At 41.3% G+C, this 15,500-nt stretch overlaps 1 protein-coding gene across 1 annotated transcript in view; it reads left to right on the forward strand.

The window, feature by feature from the left end:
* The first annotated feature begins 130 nt into the window (after positions 1-130).
* LOC136422458 (collagen alpha-3(VI) chain-like) overlaps positions 131-15,500 on the forward strand; it is a 73,052-nt gene continuing 57,682 nt past the window's right edge. Inside the window, exons 1-16 of the mRNA XM_066410231.1 lie at positions 131-693; positions 1,003-1,097; positions 1,417-1,481; positions 1,762-1,895; positions 2,178-2,287; positions 2,626-2,687; positions 3,061-3,206; positions 3,766-4,323; positions 4,680-4,798; positions 5,250-5,311; positions 5,840-5,982; positions 6,530-6,639; positions 6,863-6,930; positions 7,368-7,513; positions 7,765-8,328; positions 8,771-8,889. Of these exons, the coding sequence (XP_066266328.1) occupies positions 156-693; positions 1,003-1,097; positions 1,417-1,481; positions 1,762-1,895; positions 2,178-2,287; positions 2,626-2,687; positions 3,061-3,206; positions 3,766-4,323; positions 4,680-4,798; positions 5,250-5,311; positions 5,840-5,982; positions 6,530-6,639; positions 6,863-6,930; positions 7,368-7,513; positions 7,765-8,328; positions 8,771-8,889 (3,039 nt within the window). The 5' untranslated portion in view covers positions 131-155. The remainder of the gene's footprint in view (positions 694-1,002; positions 1,098-1,416; positions 1,482-1,761; positions 1,896-2,177; positions 2,288-2,625; positions 2,688-3,060; positions 3,207-3,765; positions 4,324-4,679; positions 4,799-5,249; positions 5,312-5,839; positions 5,983-6,529; positions 6,640-6,862; positions 6,931-7,367; positions 7,514-7,764; positions 8,329-8,770; positions 8,890-15,500) is intronic.

The following is a 15,500-nucleotide window of genomic DNA, read 5'->3' on the forward strand; positions in this document are numbered from 1 at the left end:
TCAAAATTATCAAACTTCATACATTTTTGCAAGAGATTTTTATTTCATGCATTTGCCATAACCACGGGTAACATTACTACTCATCATGTTTTATTTGTCAGCAATTTTCTAAATCGTCTTCTTCTTCTGCAACAGTGCCCTTGTGTCCTGCAAAGATGGAAGTGGTTTTCATCCTTGATGGTTCTGGTAGTGTCGGCTACGACAATTTCCAACGGATGAAGTCTTTTGTGAAGAGAGTTGCTGGCAGCTTTGCTATCGGACCGTCAGCCACCCAGATAAGTCTGTTCCAGTACAGCCACTTTGTCATGCAGGAATTTGCCCTGGACACCTACGGATCCATTGGTGAGATCAACCAGGCTGTTGATGTTGTCATGTACCAAGGCGGGGGGACAGCCACAGGACTGGCACTGTACGAAATGAGACAGTATGGCTTCTCCTTTGGTAATGGTGGCCGCCCTGGTACACGGAGGGTTGCCATTCTCTTGACGGATGGCATGTCATCTGACAGTGTTGACAAACATGCGATGGCAGCCTGGCAGGCTGGGATCAGCTTGTATGTTGTTGGGATTGGATCAAACGTGGACATGAATGAGCTACTGGCAATTGGAGGCACTCCGGACAACATCTTTGGTCTGAGCAACTTTGGACAGCTACAGGATCTCAGCAACCGCCTACCAAACCGTCTGTGTGAACGTATGTACCTGGTCCGGTTTTTGCTAGATATATTCATCTGCCAAGAGATCATTACACTTTGACAAATATTCAATACCTTGAGCTGATTTTGATATACAATGTTCAAATTTTCAAACAGAAAAATGATGACATTCTACTGAGAAAGAGATTTAAGAATTTCAGGAAGCATTGCAAGCAATGATTGTGACAATTGTAGGCACTCTGGGCAACTTTGGGCAGTTACAGGATCTGTAAAATTTGAAGATAATGCAAGAAAGATTTGACAAAACCTATTTTTAACTGGATTCGACTTTTATGGCTTTCTTTCAGTCGGAAGAAGTACCAATCTAATCCTATCTCTTGATGTTACATCTGTGCCCTGCTCTTCCATTTTACGACAGCAGTTTGCCTGCCTTCAGACAGCGGTAAGAAAAAAAACCAAAATTCCAAAGTAGTGCTAAATGTACCATTAATTTTGGTGTAATAATGTCAGATCTAAACCTTTTACTTTTTGGGATAGAAATTTTGTCAAGCATATTGCACAATGATATAATAAGATTATCTTATTATATCATTGTGCAATATGCTTGACAAAATTTCTAATATTGTATCTTAATAACTGCAAAAACTTTAAAATTTACGCCATAAACTACTGCATGTAGTTAATCTACATGTAAGAATTTGTATTGGCTAAAGCGGCTCACTGTTATTTAAAGTACATGTACATCTATTTTGGGTTCATAGCTCAACCTGGCTGGACTTTCCTACCAGAATGGAATTCTTTCAGTGGCACCGATTAATCTTGTTCGGTATGTAGAAGATTACACAAGTTTAACACTTGACAAGACGTGGTGGAGGGTAAATCATTAAGGTTTAGCACAGGAAAGTACACACTAGTTTCATTTGATACTAATCCAGATTGGGGAGTAAATGATAAAGCTTTCAATTACTGTTGAAGAGTGGAGAAATTAAGTTTTACGCAGACATGTCATTCAAGATAATAATTGAAAAAATGAATTAAAGGAAGTAAGACAGGATATTTGGCAGCCGTGAACACTTGCATAATACCATAAAACTGTCTTTCAACAGACCACTGGAGTACAGCTATGTTTTCCGGTTGGTTTTCTCCCAATATGCTCGAGATGGCATCGCAAGTGCTGTAAATCCAGCCACAACTCAGCTAGGAAATCTGACGGTCGCATCAGTGAATGTCAGAGATGATGGTAAGAATGCATGTTTCATGTGGCTGATACTAGGTAAATTCATGCAATATATAAATTTGCCAAATTTGCCATTTTAAATTACACCTGCAGGACCTGGTGTAATATATGTTAATTGTACATAAAGTCATACAACATATCATTACTATTGTTGGTCAGCTCTGTATTTTCGGGCATGCATGTTAATTTTCTTGTTATACATGATGATATTTACTCTGAGATATCTTGATGACTGTGCTATTGTTGTATGACGAAGTTTGTAATACATCTATTGCTTATATCTAGACTCGCTGCCACTCTTTGTGATGGTTGAGGTCAACTACACTTACATCCCTGGAATGGATCAGCCAAACTCTGCAGTGTTTGCCTATTGGACAAACGTTTTTGAAACAAAGGTAGAATTTTATTTAAATTTAAATTTTGCCATTGCTTTGTCCAAAATGAGGATTGTTTTTCTTTAAAAATTCACATCGGTCATTATGGTTATGACCAGATGCATAATGAAGGTTACTGTAACAGTTAGTAATCTATAGCTAGTAAAATCCTCTGTTTAATGTACTAAATGATAGAAAGCAGCACTATGAATTAAATTATGACATGTAGCCATTGATATATAATTATAGCAAAATTGCAAGTGGCTTTGTTGCAAATTTTACATCAAGCCAAGACATGATTTTACAATGCTTCAGGAGCACAAAGTACAAAATTAACAAACTTCTTTTTCTTCCTACAGTTAACAGGGCTAGAAAATGTCACTGGAATACTGTCCGTCATTCCAACAGCCTTCAGACCAGGGTACTATCTCTTAAGAACAATTTTCTAGACTCCATGACTATAACCTGTAGTTTATGAATGAACTGCACCATACAATGTTAATTAGAAGCACATCTTCAAGATGAACAAATGTCAGGGATATGGTTGCATGTGTCTTAAGCAGTAATAAAAATGTATACTGGTATCAGTATTTCAGTCCTACATTGGTCGGGATTCAAACTCTGGACCTGACACAGACCATGCACACCAACTTACTTAGAGTTCAACAGAACTTGTAAGGCATGAACTAAGTATGTCGCTTTTTAAGCATAGAAAAAGATGATTTTTGGTGTTCATTGTATATTGAAGAGTTTATAGGTAACGTTTTACATGGCAACAATTGTGCTTTTTTCAGGAATACAGCAACGAGTACCATTGCAGACGTAACATTGGTAGTCTTGCAAACAGCCAGAAGCTTTGTCCAAACTGCACTGGTGGCAGGATTCAGGTCTGGGGACATCGATGGTCACCCAGTCATCGGTGGGACTGTATCCCCCACAGGTTAGATAGATACAGCATACACCACGTAGGTGCATGTTTTGTTTTACAAAGTTACCCCACGTTTCCCAAGGATATTTTGCTTAAGCTGCTCTAAAGTGCAGCTTTAGTTATGTAAAGGTTGCGCTCTGTGCATGGTATATCCATGGAAGCAATTTTGTAATAATTTTTAACTGGACCAGGAAAATATTTGCGCTAGTCTGATACATGTATTATGTTCTGTGAAATTAGTAATGAGTTCTTTTTTACTAAATCAGGGGCCAAATATTTCATTTTGCTAGTCACTATACTGCATAATTATGTAGTTTAGATTGTTTCTAGTAGTCACTTGACTGTTAGGTATTGGTTTTGTTACCACATGACATATTTCTTGGTTAAATAGATCTTTAACGAAAATCTACTTGCTGAATCAATTGGTCTTGGCAGCTTCATGTTGAAAGTTTATTGCAAATTCTTGCCTGTAGGCTAATTACAAGTACATGTAACTTGAAAAGGACAGACATTGATGAAAAGTATAGCATGTGACTACTATAGTCTTTATTCAAACATATACTTCTTACAGTTCTCACCTGCCCTGTCAAGTTGGACCTGGTGTTTGTCCTGGACAGTAGTGATAGTGTCGGCTTGCAAGATTTTGAAATGATGAGGCAGTTCCTCCTGAAAACCTTGGGAGACTTCAACATTGGACCTGATGCAACACAGATTGGACTGGTGCAGTATGCAGACGCCGCTGAAACGAAATTTGCCCTAGATTCCTTCAGCAGTCCAACCTCATTGATGGATACCATCAGAACCGTTCAACACACTGGGGGTACAACCAACACCGGTAATGCTTTGGACTACACGGTACAGTATATGTTTGCCAGCAGGACCGGGGCACGGCAGGATTCAACCAAGATAGCCATAGTGCTGACTGGTGGGGCATCATCTGATGAGGTCAGAGCAGCAGCGCAGAGGATGCGGAAATCAAATGTGATCACCTACGCCATTGGAATTGGCAGTGGGATTGACTATGCCCAGCTGGATTATATCGCAGGAGCACCAACAAGTCTGACTATACTGCAGGCGTTTACTGGTCTCATACAGCTACGTAACACCCTCCCAAGACAGTTATGTCAAGGTGTGTAGTGTATTGCAAGACTGAAATTTAATGTGTTTCAAATAAAACATTATTCTACTTAGTATGCTTTTGAACTCAAGACAATTTTTTTGTTGCTTTGGTCACCAGTTACTACAGTAAAACACCTGTAAAATGTGTATGTACATTGAACTGTATTTTTAGGTAAATGTTAGACTATACTGAAAAAACATGAATTAAAGTTACTGCAAAATTCCTGACAATTGTAAGCTGAGTCTAATACAAATAGTAGATAAGACTTATGACATTTGATGCTACTCAAAGTTTACATGAAAAATAAAAGATTTACAAGTACAGTGAGCCTATTGATTAAAAGGCTTCCTCCAATCATGTTACAGTCAGCTCCAGTGTGCCATACATTGTGAACATCCCCATCAGCACATACAACTATTCCGTTGACTACCTGGATGCCAACACTTCCACATCCCTGCAGTTGTTCACCCAGCTGAATGAGGCCGTAAGTACACATTTCAATATTGGATATATATAAATGTATAGCAATCTCTTCAACAATTTGAATGACTGTGATATTTGATATGATAGCTCTATGATGTTTTGCTGTGTTAACCAACATGTACACTGGCAGATACATAATGGTGACAAGTGTATTGCTATTTGCAATTACCATGGTTTGCAGTCTATAGCTACATTTGAAAAGCATATTTTTCATTGCCAAAGCTTTCATTTGACTGCCTAAACATAATTGGTAGCATTAGTCAGTAGTAATATTGATAAAACATATGGGTTGAAATACAGAGATGCTTTTGAAGAAAACAATTCTGCAAATTTTATGGATCTTGCTGCTTAATGATTTTATTGATGATGTATTGTATAATGCATACACAGTGGATGTTTTATCTCAAGATATATTATGTATATATACTTACATGTATTTCATTCTTTTTCAGGTCAACTTCAGCTTTACAGGTGTTCCAGGATTTATTGTGCAGCCGATGGCCTTTGCACCTGGGTAAGAAGTTTGTCAAACATTCCTTGACTTGTAAATGTTATGTGTACAAAATGTTAATCCCCAGAACATAATGTCTGCAGTATTTTGGACACAATGATATAGCAGTGGCAACAAGAAGATATTACATTGTAATCAGTGTTTCTATTGGTGACTAGTAGGAATCATCATAATGCTTCAGGGAAACAGAATGCTTCAGGTTCAGACAACCCACGCATCAAATATTTAGCCCAGTTCCAGCACAGGCCACCTAGCTAGGTTTTACACAAAGAACTCAAGGACCTGTAATGTAAAATCTAGATCTACCTGCATTTGTTTATTTAACAGGTTGATATTCTAAACAATGATGATAAGAAGGAATGTGATCAGGTATAGTTCCTTCTCCCTTAAAATGTTTACCTGATGCATATCTTACATCATGGCATGTCAAACTCCCCAGCATATTGCAACCATAGTCCATGAAGGAAGAACAATTTTGCAAATTAATTTGATGATAATAAATCATCTTCAACAATTGGTGTTTTGTTACAGACCTGACAATTCTGTCTCAGCTGTATGCCAGATGTCCATCTCCCCTTATGCCGTCACTGATGTCACTACCAGATTCCAAAGTTTCAACCCACAGGGGGGTGTTATACAGATCAACACGGCCCAAGTTAGAGTGATTAAAGGGCGTAAGTATGGCCTTAGTACATGTATGGTAAATAAAATACATACATCTACATCCTAAGCTACACCATAACCGGTGCAATGGCCTATAGTAATGGGTAGAGTGTTTGCCTTGCATATTGGTAGGTCGTGAGTTTGATCCCCGGGTTGGGTCATTCCTAAGACTAGAAAAGATACAAAGAATGGTATACATACTGCTTTCTCTGCTTAGCGCTCAGCATTTGGGAAAGAGTATGGAAGTTAAACAAACATCACTACCAGCGGACTAGCCCCCTGATATAGAGACTTCCACAAAGTTGTTTGGACCAAGGGCTGCGAATCGGGGATGGGTAAAGCCATAAGCTCCATCAAGTGGCGCAGGAGGACTTTTTTTAACATCATAAGGGGTACCACCCACGTAGACACAAACATGTATATTAATCATATATGTACATTTACAAATGACTAGTTGTGTAATAAAACAGTGTATGCCATTTTGTTTGCTGGGTATTGTCCTTGACTGTATCTAAATTAGATATGATACTGAGCTAAGAATATCTTTCATGCTTTCAGGAGTCAGACCTCTATACCTGCAGTTGCAGCTTGTCTACAACTTCACCCAGGATCTTCGACTCAAGGGATCAGCAGCATTCGTAGATCTATCCCTGCAGCTGGAAAATGTGGTATTAAGACATAATGATTATACTCCAAAATTAAATGCTGTAGTCCATTTTAATGACACTACTGGCTGTGTGTACTTTTTTTTAACAGATATACCAATTAAAAGTAGATGCATTGGGAAAAGATGTTGGACATTTGCTGTGCAGAAAAGTTTGCCGTTTATGTGTTATGATTACCACACAATTAAAAATGTGACATGAGAAAGAAGGTGTATTCTGTTTTCAGTTTTACCTTCTGTTTGCTGGAGACCAGGATTCAATTGCTTCGATCTCTGTTGGCCAAATAGGACCAGGGTAAGAACAAAAAGTATAATTATTACCTAGTAGTACAGTAAATGCTCTAATAACAACATTATTCACAAACTAGATATCTTCATGGTGGAAGGCAAGCTTGCATAAACAGAAACTGGCTACGCACTTACTTTGCCACACCTGAAACCGTTTAGCAATCATGCTAGGTACTTGTGCAATGCATCTGCATGACTTTATATACATACTAGAACTAACCTAACCATTCAACAACATTTGATCAATAACGGATCAATAACGAAATACTGCCAAAATAATCCAGACATTGAATCTCGAATGATGCCCGGTAACCCATGAGCCAACGAGGGTAGTGTTCGCAGATAGAGCCCAAACGTCTTGTCAAGGCTTGCGAATAGAATTGTTTTGTATTTGCTGTTTATGATTTCATTGTAAGGAAATTGATCGTTTTTCCCCAATGAAAGCCGCACTGCAACCACAATCACAGTGGATGTGGAGTTCCAAGGATTCGCTGCTGCAATACCGTCTGTCATTGCCATCATTGATAATACCACAGCAACTGGAGTACTGGGGCAATTTGAAGTCATTGATTATATCATCCAAGAAACGGGTTCGTATATAGAAACTTTGTGTCAGCATAATTTATTCAATCAGGACTAATTTCATCTTAAATGTTTATTAAGCTGTCACACTCTTCATGAAATTAGAGCTCTGATCATTATACAATGTAGTCTACAGTACACACTCGCTAAACAGATTTTGAAGTGGTGGTAAAGGTACATATTAAATAGCTTTTGTATCATAATAAAACATGACGTTTTACGTACTTAGGGTACCATAAACCATTTAAAATCATTTCAGCTCCAACTTGCCGAGCACAGCTGGATCTTGTTTTCGTGCTGGTTGGTACAGAAAGCGTGGGGGAGGAAAACTTTGAAAAGCAGAAAAGGTTCGTCCAAAAGGTCATCAGTGGTTTTGACATAGGCCCCCAAAGTACCCAAATCAGCATCATACAGTATGCGGAAGATGCACAATTGGAGGTTGCTCTAGATACCTACTGGGATTCTGAGTCCATACAACGGAGGGTAGATGCAATCAGGTACATTGGAGGATATGGACGGACGATGACAGGAAAAGCCATCGACTATGCTGCAAGATTCGGATTCTCGACAAGAAACGGGGCCCGGGCCGGGGCTACCAAGGTGGCGGTTCTGTTTACGCATGGTACTTCAAATGACGACGTTGCTGGTCCTGCTCTTAACATGCGGAAAGGGAGTGTCTTCATTTACGCAGTTGATATTGAAAGCAATGTTGATCCTGACCGTCTAATCAGCATAGCTGGGTCGTCCAACAACCTGAGACGGCTTGCCGACTTCAATGGCCTTAATGAGTTAAGAAATACATTGCCGACTGAGGTCTGCGGAGGTATTTATCGTATTGTTATCTGCTCAATTATGAATAATGCACGTTCTAGTTTTGAATATTATCCGTTTACTTTAAACCTTAACTATTAATACAATGTGCAATATCAAGAATTGCTTTAAAAACTCACACTCAATTCACTCATCCTCTTTATTCCTATCGGCGGCCGCTGCAAAACTACTGAGTTAAAATTGATTATTATATTGTATAGACCAAAAATTGTTCGCGAATTATTACTTTGTATGTTGCATCAAAATTCTTCATGACTACTATCTTGTTTTATAAGCCAGGTGTTAAAGGGTAAAAGATTCACCAATATATATAAAAGCGTTAGATATCAATTTAGATGTTCTTGCTCCTACAATATATCTATCAATTCATGCCATGTGGTTGATGTGCAACTGCACTGAAACATCAATGAAGATGAATTTTCTGGCATTTACAGTTGGAAACAGCGTGCAACGGATCGTCAACATCAACGTCATTTCTGCCAACTTCAGCGTCGATCTTCTCAATACCAACACGTCAGCCTGGTTTGGGCTCTTCACCCAACTTGATGATTCTGTGAGTTTGTAGATTAGAGTAGAACATTTTTCTCAGAGCTATTTTTCGCCTCTGTCAACTGTCTCGTCTTATTCGTTCCTCTTGTGAAACTTCGCATCGCCTTTTCTGCGTAGCGCATGCGCATGCGCAGCGCAACTTGTACACTCTTTAGACTGCATTGCGACAGTGCTTCATTTTTCATGGCTAATATGTTGCTGGTACGAGCGTGAAGGTGAGATTCATAATTGTCACTACAAGACGTTCCTGAAACTTAATGTTTCAGATAATGTTGTGTGACAGAATATTCTTCAGGGTTGCGCGTTTAGGGCCCTGTCACACTTGTGCGAATATTCAAGTGCGCGTGAGTTGCGCATTAACATTTTTTTTGTTTAAAGGTAAGGTTTGCGGGGAAAAAGTTGTTTTCTACTTTGGCCCACCGTTGTGCAGCCTAGTGATCGAACCTAAGAAATCACTTATTAGGCTGGAAACTTAACCTAAACTAAAAACATGTTGATACGCAACCCATGCGGGCGTGTATATACACACAAGTGTGACAGGGGCTTTAGCAAAGGTGCGCATCTGCTGCGATGCTGGTTGAGATAACATTGCAACTGTACACTTGCTGATCATGACCCTCATGGGATTGCTGGAGAATGAGGCAACAGCTGATTGACATTTCTATACGTTGCCACTACAAAGGACAAGGTTACGTCAATGGTATTGTACTGCATACTCACACTCACACATTTCACTGTTGCGGAAGGTACAAATCATCTAATCCATCGTTTGCTCGCTGCATATGAGCGTGCATGAGGGTATGCTTTGGTTAGGCAATTGCTCGGTTATGAACTGAAGGCTATTTCCCTAAAAGAAAAAGGGGCCTAGATGGCAAGCAAAGTGGTCATAAGGCATGCAAAATGACGTTGGCTGGGTGTAGTTGACTCCGATGTGTTTGTCTGGAGCAACCCTTCTCTGGATGATCTGACAGTTCCACTCTTTTATATGTGCTTGTTTCAGTTGTTTTCTATTTTTGTGTCCCATTCATATCAATCCTTGTCCGAAAGACTGATGACTTACAGCCGTAAACTGTAGTCACCGTGATTAATTTGCATTGTTCTGGAAGGCAACCCTTCTACTGCCTTCTTGACTAAATGATTTTGATGCTTGGTTGATGATTCGTCATCTCTCTTCGCGCTTCATGATTAAAAACATATGCGAAATAGCCGGCAGGCGGGCGCTCGCTCTTCAGTGAAGTTACAAATGCCACGGGTGGCCCACATAGTCACCAAAATGCAAGGTCATGCAGTGAACGGAATCCCTATCCGCATACGTTCAATGTTAGAATTCATCGATGTTATAATCACAATTCTTGCCCGAACAGCTATCAACCTTCTTTGGAAACATCCCACAACCCGTCACGCAGCTTGTGTCATTATCTCCTGGGTAAGCAAATATTCATTTTTTTTAATGTAACAAATGTATAAAGACTAACACACAAAGTTTGTCGACGTTTATTGTCATAGTAGTAAACATGAAGACACCGATTTAAGTCTGGTGTATTGGACGTGAGTTAATTGCTTACTGATCTTCATAATTCGTCGTTCAAACATGATTTGCTATCACATTTCAGACCAAGAAGCTCAGTTTCAGCAGTTTACCAAATGGCACTGCAGTTATGGCAGCAAACAGTCGTAACAAGACTATATTCAAATGTTCCAACTGATTTTGGAGACGTCACTGTCGACTCCACGTCAACAGGTCTTACGTCTGAGCGTAAGTATTTATTTAATACCCACCCAAATGTAGTCCCTGTAGATTTCCCAGGCGGCAATTAGCAGAAGCTACATTTTGAGAATCGACGGCTCATAAAACGTTATCAGTGTATGCACAGAGTTCAGATGAACATATGAAAACCGTACGCGCATGTTCACGAGTAAGTCGCGCACACATTTCAGTGGTAACTATATGTATATATATGCATACAACTCAACATCATAAATCCTACGACTACAGATAGGGCAAAGAACTTTCCTTATCAAACAGACTTTCAACTGCAATTTAAGTTAAATCGTTTTTTTTAACATAATGCTAAGCTGTTATCATGACGGATCAAGTGTTTTTGTGTCTTTTATGGAGCAGCGACTGCCAGCATCTTTATCAGGCTAAGCCTGAATTTTACCTACAGCGTGGAATATCGGGTTCTTGGATCTTCTACTTATAACAACTTGGTGTCCCATATTGAATATCAGGTAAACGGCCAGTTTGAACCTTGACATAATATTGGTAGTAGCTTGAATATGTATGTATATATTGTATGTTAATACTCCAGGAAGAGTAGTGATGTATTTATACAGTCACTAATGGAGATCTTTAAAATACTTAACAACAATAAACAAGAATATTGTTTCAACTTGTATCTGTTTTTGAGTGCTTTACGCAAGTATACTTAGTCCTCAAGTTTCTAAATTTATTCATTAAAGATATATCTTTACGCATGATACTGACTTATGATGCAGACTCCTGATACTGTGTTATTTGTAGCTTCTCAACGAGTTCTCTACAAGCCCAGGGTTTCTAGTGTTCCTGCGCGTGACACGGATCCTTCCGGAGTAAGTTACTTTAATATGTGCAATGGCTGTCTCATGTGATAATGATGATGTTGATTATATAAAAGTAACAGAAAAGAAAATATATATAATTTTCGACGCCATTATCGACTTTTAAGTTTTTCTGTACCTGTTAAAGAAAATATAATCCGTGCTTTATGTGACAGTTCGACGGCAGCAACTACTACAGTCGACGTTGAGGTAGTGACCACGACATCCGAAGTATCGAACGTCCAAACGAGCCTGACCAACATTACCGCAGCCGGCCGGACACTTGGTGGTGCATCTATCATCACTTCACAAGTGGCGTTATCAGGTAAACTCTGCAATCGATTCTGCTTCGACAATGGCTTTAAGAAAAGGCAGGGCAAATGTAAGGCAAAGACAAGTGCACCAACGGTTGCTTGTCTTTCTTCGATTTTTTATTAGCATATTCAGAAGATGCCCATTGATTCTCTCGACTCTCTACTTCAGCTCCAGTTTGCAGCGTCCGAGTGGATCTTGTCTTCGTCTTGGACGGTACTGGTAGCGTGGGAGCCGAGAACTTTGGGAGGATGAAGACCTTTGTGCAGAAGATGATCAGCGACTTTGACATTGGGCGGGAGGCAACTCGCATTGGTGTGGTCGTCTACTCCAGCCGAGCAGAGCTGGTCATCAGCTTGGACGCCTTTGATGATCAAGGATCGCTGGAAGATGCGGTCGCTGACATCGCATATCCCGGCGGTTACACTCGGACAGGGGCAGCCATCGACTACACCACAAAGTTTGCCTTCTCTACCAGAAACGGTGCCCGGGAAGGAGTGAAGAGAGTAGCCATCATCTTGACCGATGGCATATCATATGATGATCCTTCGGAGCCGGCTCAGAGTATGCGCCAAGCGGCCATCATCACCTACGCCGTGGGCATCGGAAGCAATCTTGACAGCAATCAGCTGGACGTTATTGCCGGAGTGCCAGAGAACCTGGTGGTACTGGACGACTTCAGCAAGCTGGACAACCTGCGAACCATCCTGCCCAACCAAGTCTGTGACGGTCAGTATGAAGTCGGAAGTGCCTATAGCTTGGACTCTGAAAAGAAGGTTTCGAAGGGTGGATCTTTTCTCGGCAACGGTCGTCTTCATGGAAGGAAAGGGTAGTCGTTGCGATAGATGTTTGACCGTGTTTGTGTCCTTCTTTCCACAGCCGCTACCAGTGAACAGATTCTCATCAGAATCGTCATCACATCAAGGCGGTTCGATGTTTCTCTGTTGAACGGCAACTCTACAGCATTCCAGAGCGTGTTTTACCAAATCAACCGTGCCGTAAGTTGTTTCCTGGTCTTGCTCTCGGCTCGTTTTCAAAGGGTGCGAATGTGCTTGATTTGTAAGAGTATTCATCTTCTAGAAGTAATGATGTGAAGACTGCTCTTTAATCTTTTCAGTTCGTCGGCTACTTCCCCGGAGTGCCTGGATTCAGCGCACCTTTGGTGTCTCTTGCGCCCGGGTAAGTAAGAAGCAGCTTGTGTCTAATGCTAGGGTCACATTTCCATACCGGGGCCCGGCCGGGCTGTTTGCGGGAACTTAGAATGAAAATTCATATCAAGAAATATACACAGATCATGCTTATGAATAATCATTTTTACGTTTATATCTTTTGTTGTCTTTTATGTCGTACTTTTCGTTCTAGCAAACTGCCCGGCCGGGCCCCGGCTTGGAAATGTGACCCTAGCATTAGTCGGTTTCCAGTGCATTTCATGACCGATGTGTTTTCGAGGACAAGAGATGATAGGTCGTCTTGACTCTTGTTGCAAACTTTCAGACCTGCTGATGGTTCCGTCGTGGCCATATGTTTGGGATCGGTGCCAGCATTTGCTTCGACCACCGTGAGAACTGGTCTAATGAACGCACCAGCACAACTCAACAACCTTACTATCGACACGGCACTCACAAGCGTTGTCGCTGCACGTAAGTAAAAGCTAAGCTTTTCTCCTCTCGTTTATTTGTTTCTCAATATGTTGTGTTTGAACTCTTGTATTCCCCTTCCCCACGCTTTACCAAAATTATGTTTGAGCAGATGGAATATGAAAAGACTTGTGGTGGATCATTGCTCCAACAGTACAAGGCTGTCTTGATATTTTCGTTGAATTTTCGTTGTGAGTCAAACTATCTGCAAGGAGAACACAAAGCTTTAAATCCGTGTCTTCTCTTGAACAGGTACCTCCGTGATCTTCGTCCGGCTATCTGTGAATGTGACCTACACAGTAGAGTATCAAGTCCGTGGGTCTGATGCATACAACGACTTGATTCCTCAGCTCCGATACCAGGTAAATTGCTGCTGTCAATCTGGCCTTTGGGTGGAAGGAATGAAGAGAGGCCGGAGGGAAGATAAATTTGCCATGATTTCTGTTATATTTCAAGTCGTCTTTTGCGAGGGCTGTCTTGCCTCCGACGAGCCAAATCATATGTGGCTCGTTTATTCCTTTATAATGAATGGACGTGACTCTTGGTTCCGCTGTTTGTGTTTTTGTAGGTGCTGAATCAGTTCTCTGTAAGCGCGGGGACCGTCGACATCGTGTCTCTGCGAGTGACACAGATCCTTCCGGGGTAAGTGAGAAGGACGATTTATAACGGTTTCGGGTGTGATCTTGATATTGATGAAATTGAAGGAATGACGTACTGTTAATTCCAATCGGCTGCGGAGCTTGCATCTGCAAACTCTGCATGCCTTAGGTACTTTTTCGTGAAGATATGTATGAGAGATGTGCAGGTAATTGTTGTGATCTATTTGGCAGTTCAACAGCAGCAACTACTACAGTCGACGTTGAGGTAGTGACCATGACATCCGAAGTATCGAACGTCCAAACGAGCCTGACCAACATTACCGCAGCCGGCCGGACACTTGGTGGTGCATCTATCATCACTTCACAAGTGGCGTTATCAGGTAAACTCTGCAATCGATTCTGCTTCGACAATGGCTTTAAGAAAAGGCAGGGCAAATGTAAGGCAAAGACAAGTGCACCAACGGTTGCTTGTCTTTCTTCGATTTTTTATTAGCATATTCAGAAGATGCCCATTGATTCTCTCGACTCTCTACTTCAGCTCCAGTTTGCAGCGTCCGAGTGGATCTTGTCTTCGTCTTGGACGGTACTGGTAGCGTGGGAGCCGAGAACTTTGGGAGGATGAAGACCTTTGTGCAGAAGATGATCAGCGACTTTGACATTGGGCGGGAGGCAACTCGCATTGGTGTGGTCGTCTACTCCAGCCGAGCAGAGCTGGTCATCAGCTTGGACGCCTTTGATGATCAAGGATCGCTGGAAGATGCGGTCGCTGACATCGCATATCCCGGCGGTTACACTCGGACAGGGGCAGCCATCGACTACACCACAAAGATTGCCTTCTCTACCAGAAACGGTGCCCGGGAAGGAGTGAAGAGAGTAGCCATCATCTTGACCGATGGCATATCATATGATGATCCTTCGGAGCCGGCTCAGAGTATGCGCCAAGCGGCCATCATCACCTACGCCGTGGGCATCGGAAGCAATCTTGACAGCAATCAGCTGGACGTTATTGCCGGAGTGCCAGAGAACCTGGTGGTACTGGACGACTTCAGCAAGCTGGACAACCTGCGAACCATCCTGCCCAACCAAGTCTGTGACGGTCAGTATGAAGTCGGAAGTGCCTATAGCTTGGACTCTGAAAAGAAGGTTTCGAAGGGTGGATCTTTTCTCGGCAACGGTCGTCTTCATGGAAGGAAAGGGTAGTCGTTGCGATAGATGTTTGACCGTGTTTGTGTCCTTCTTTCCACAGCCGCTACCAGTGAACAGATTCTCATCAGAATCGTCATCACATCAAGGCGGTTCGATGTTTCTCTGTTGAACGGCAACTCTACAGCATTCCAGAGCGTGTTTTACCAAATCAACCGTGCCGTAAGTTGTTTCCTGGTCTTGCTCTCGGCTCGTTTTCAAAGGGTGCGAATGTGCTTGATTTGTAAGAGTATTCATCTTCTAGAAGTAATGATGTGAAGACTGCTCTTTAATCTTTTCAGTTC

This window comes from Branchiostoma lanceolatum, chromosome 17 (genome assembly GCF_035083965.1).
Source record: "Branchiostoma lanceolatum isolate klBraLanc5 chromosome 17, klBraLanc5.hap2, whole genome shotgun sequence".
Lineage (NCBI taxonomy): Eukaryota > Metazoa > Chordata > Leptocardii > Amphioxiformes > Branchiostomatidae > Branchiostoma > Branchiostoma lanceolatum.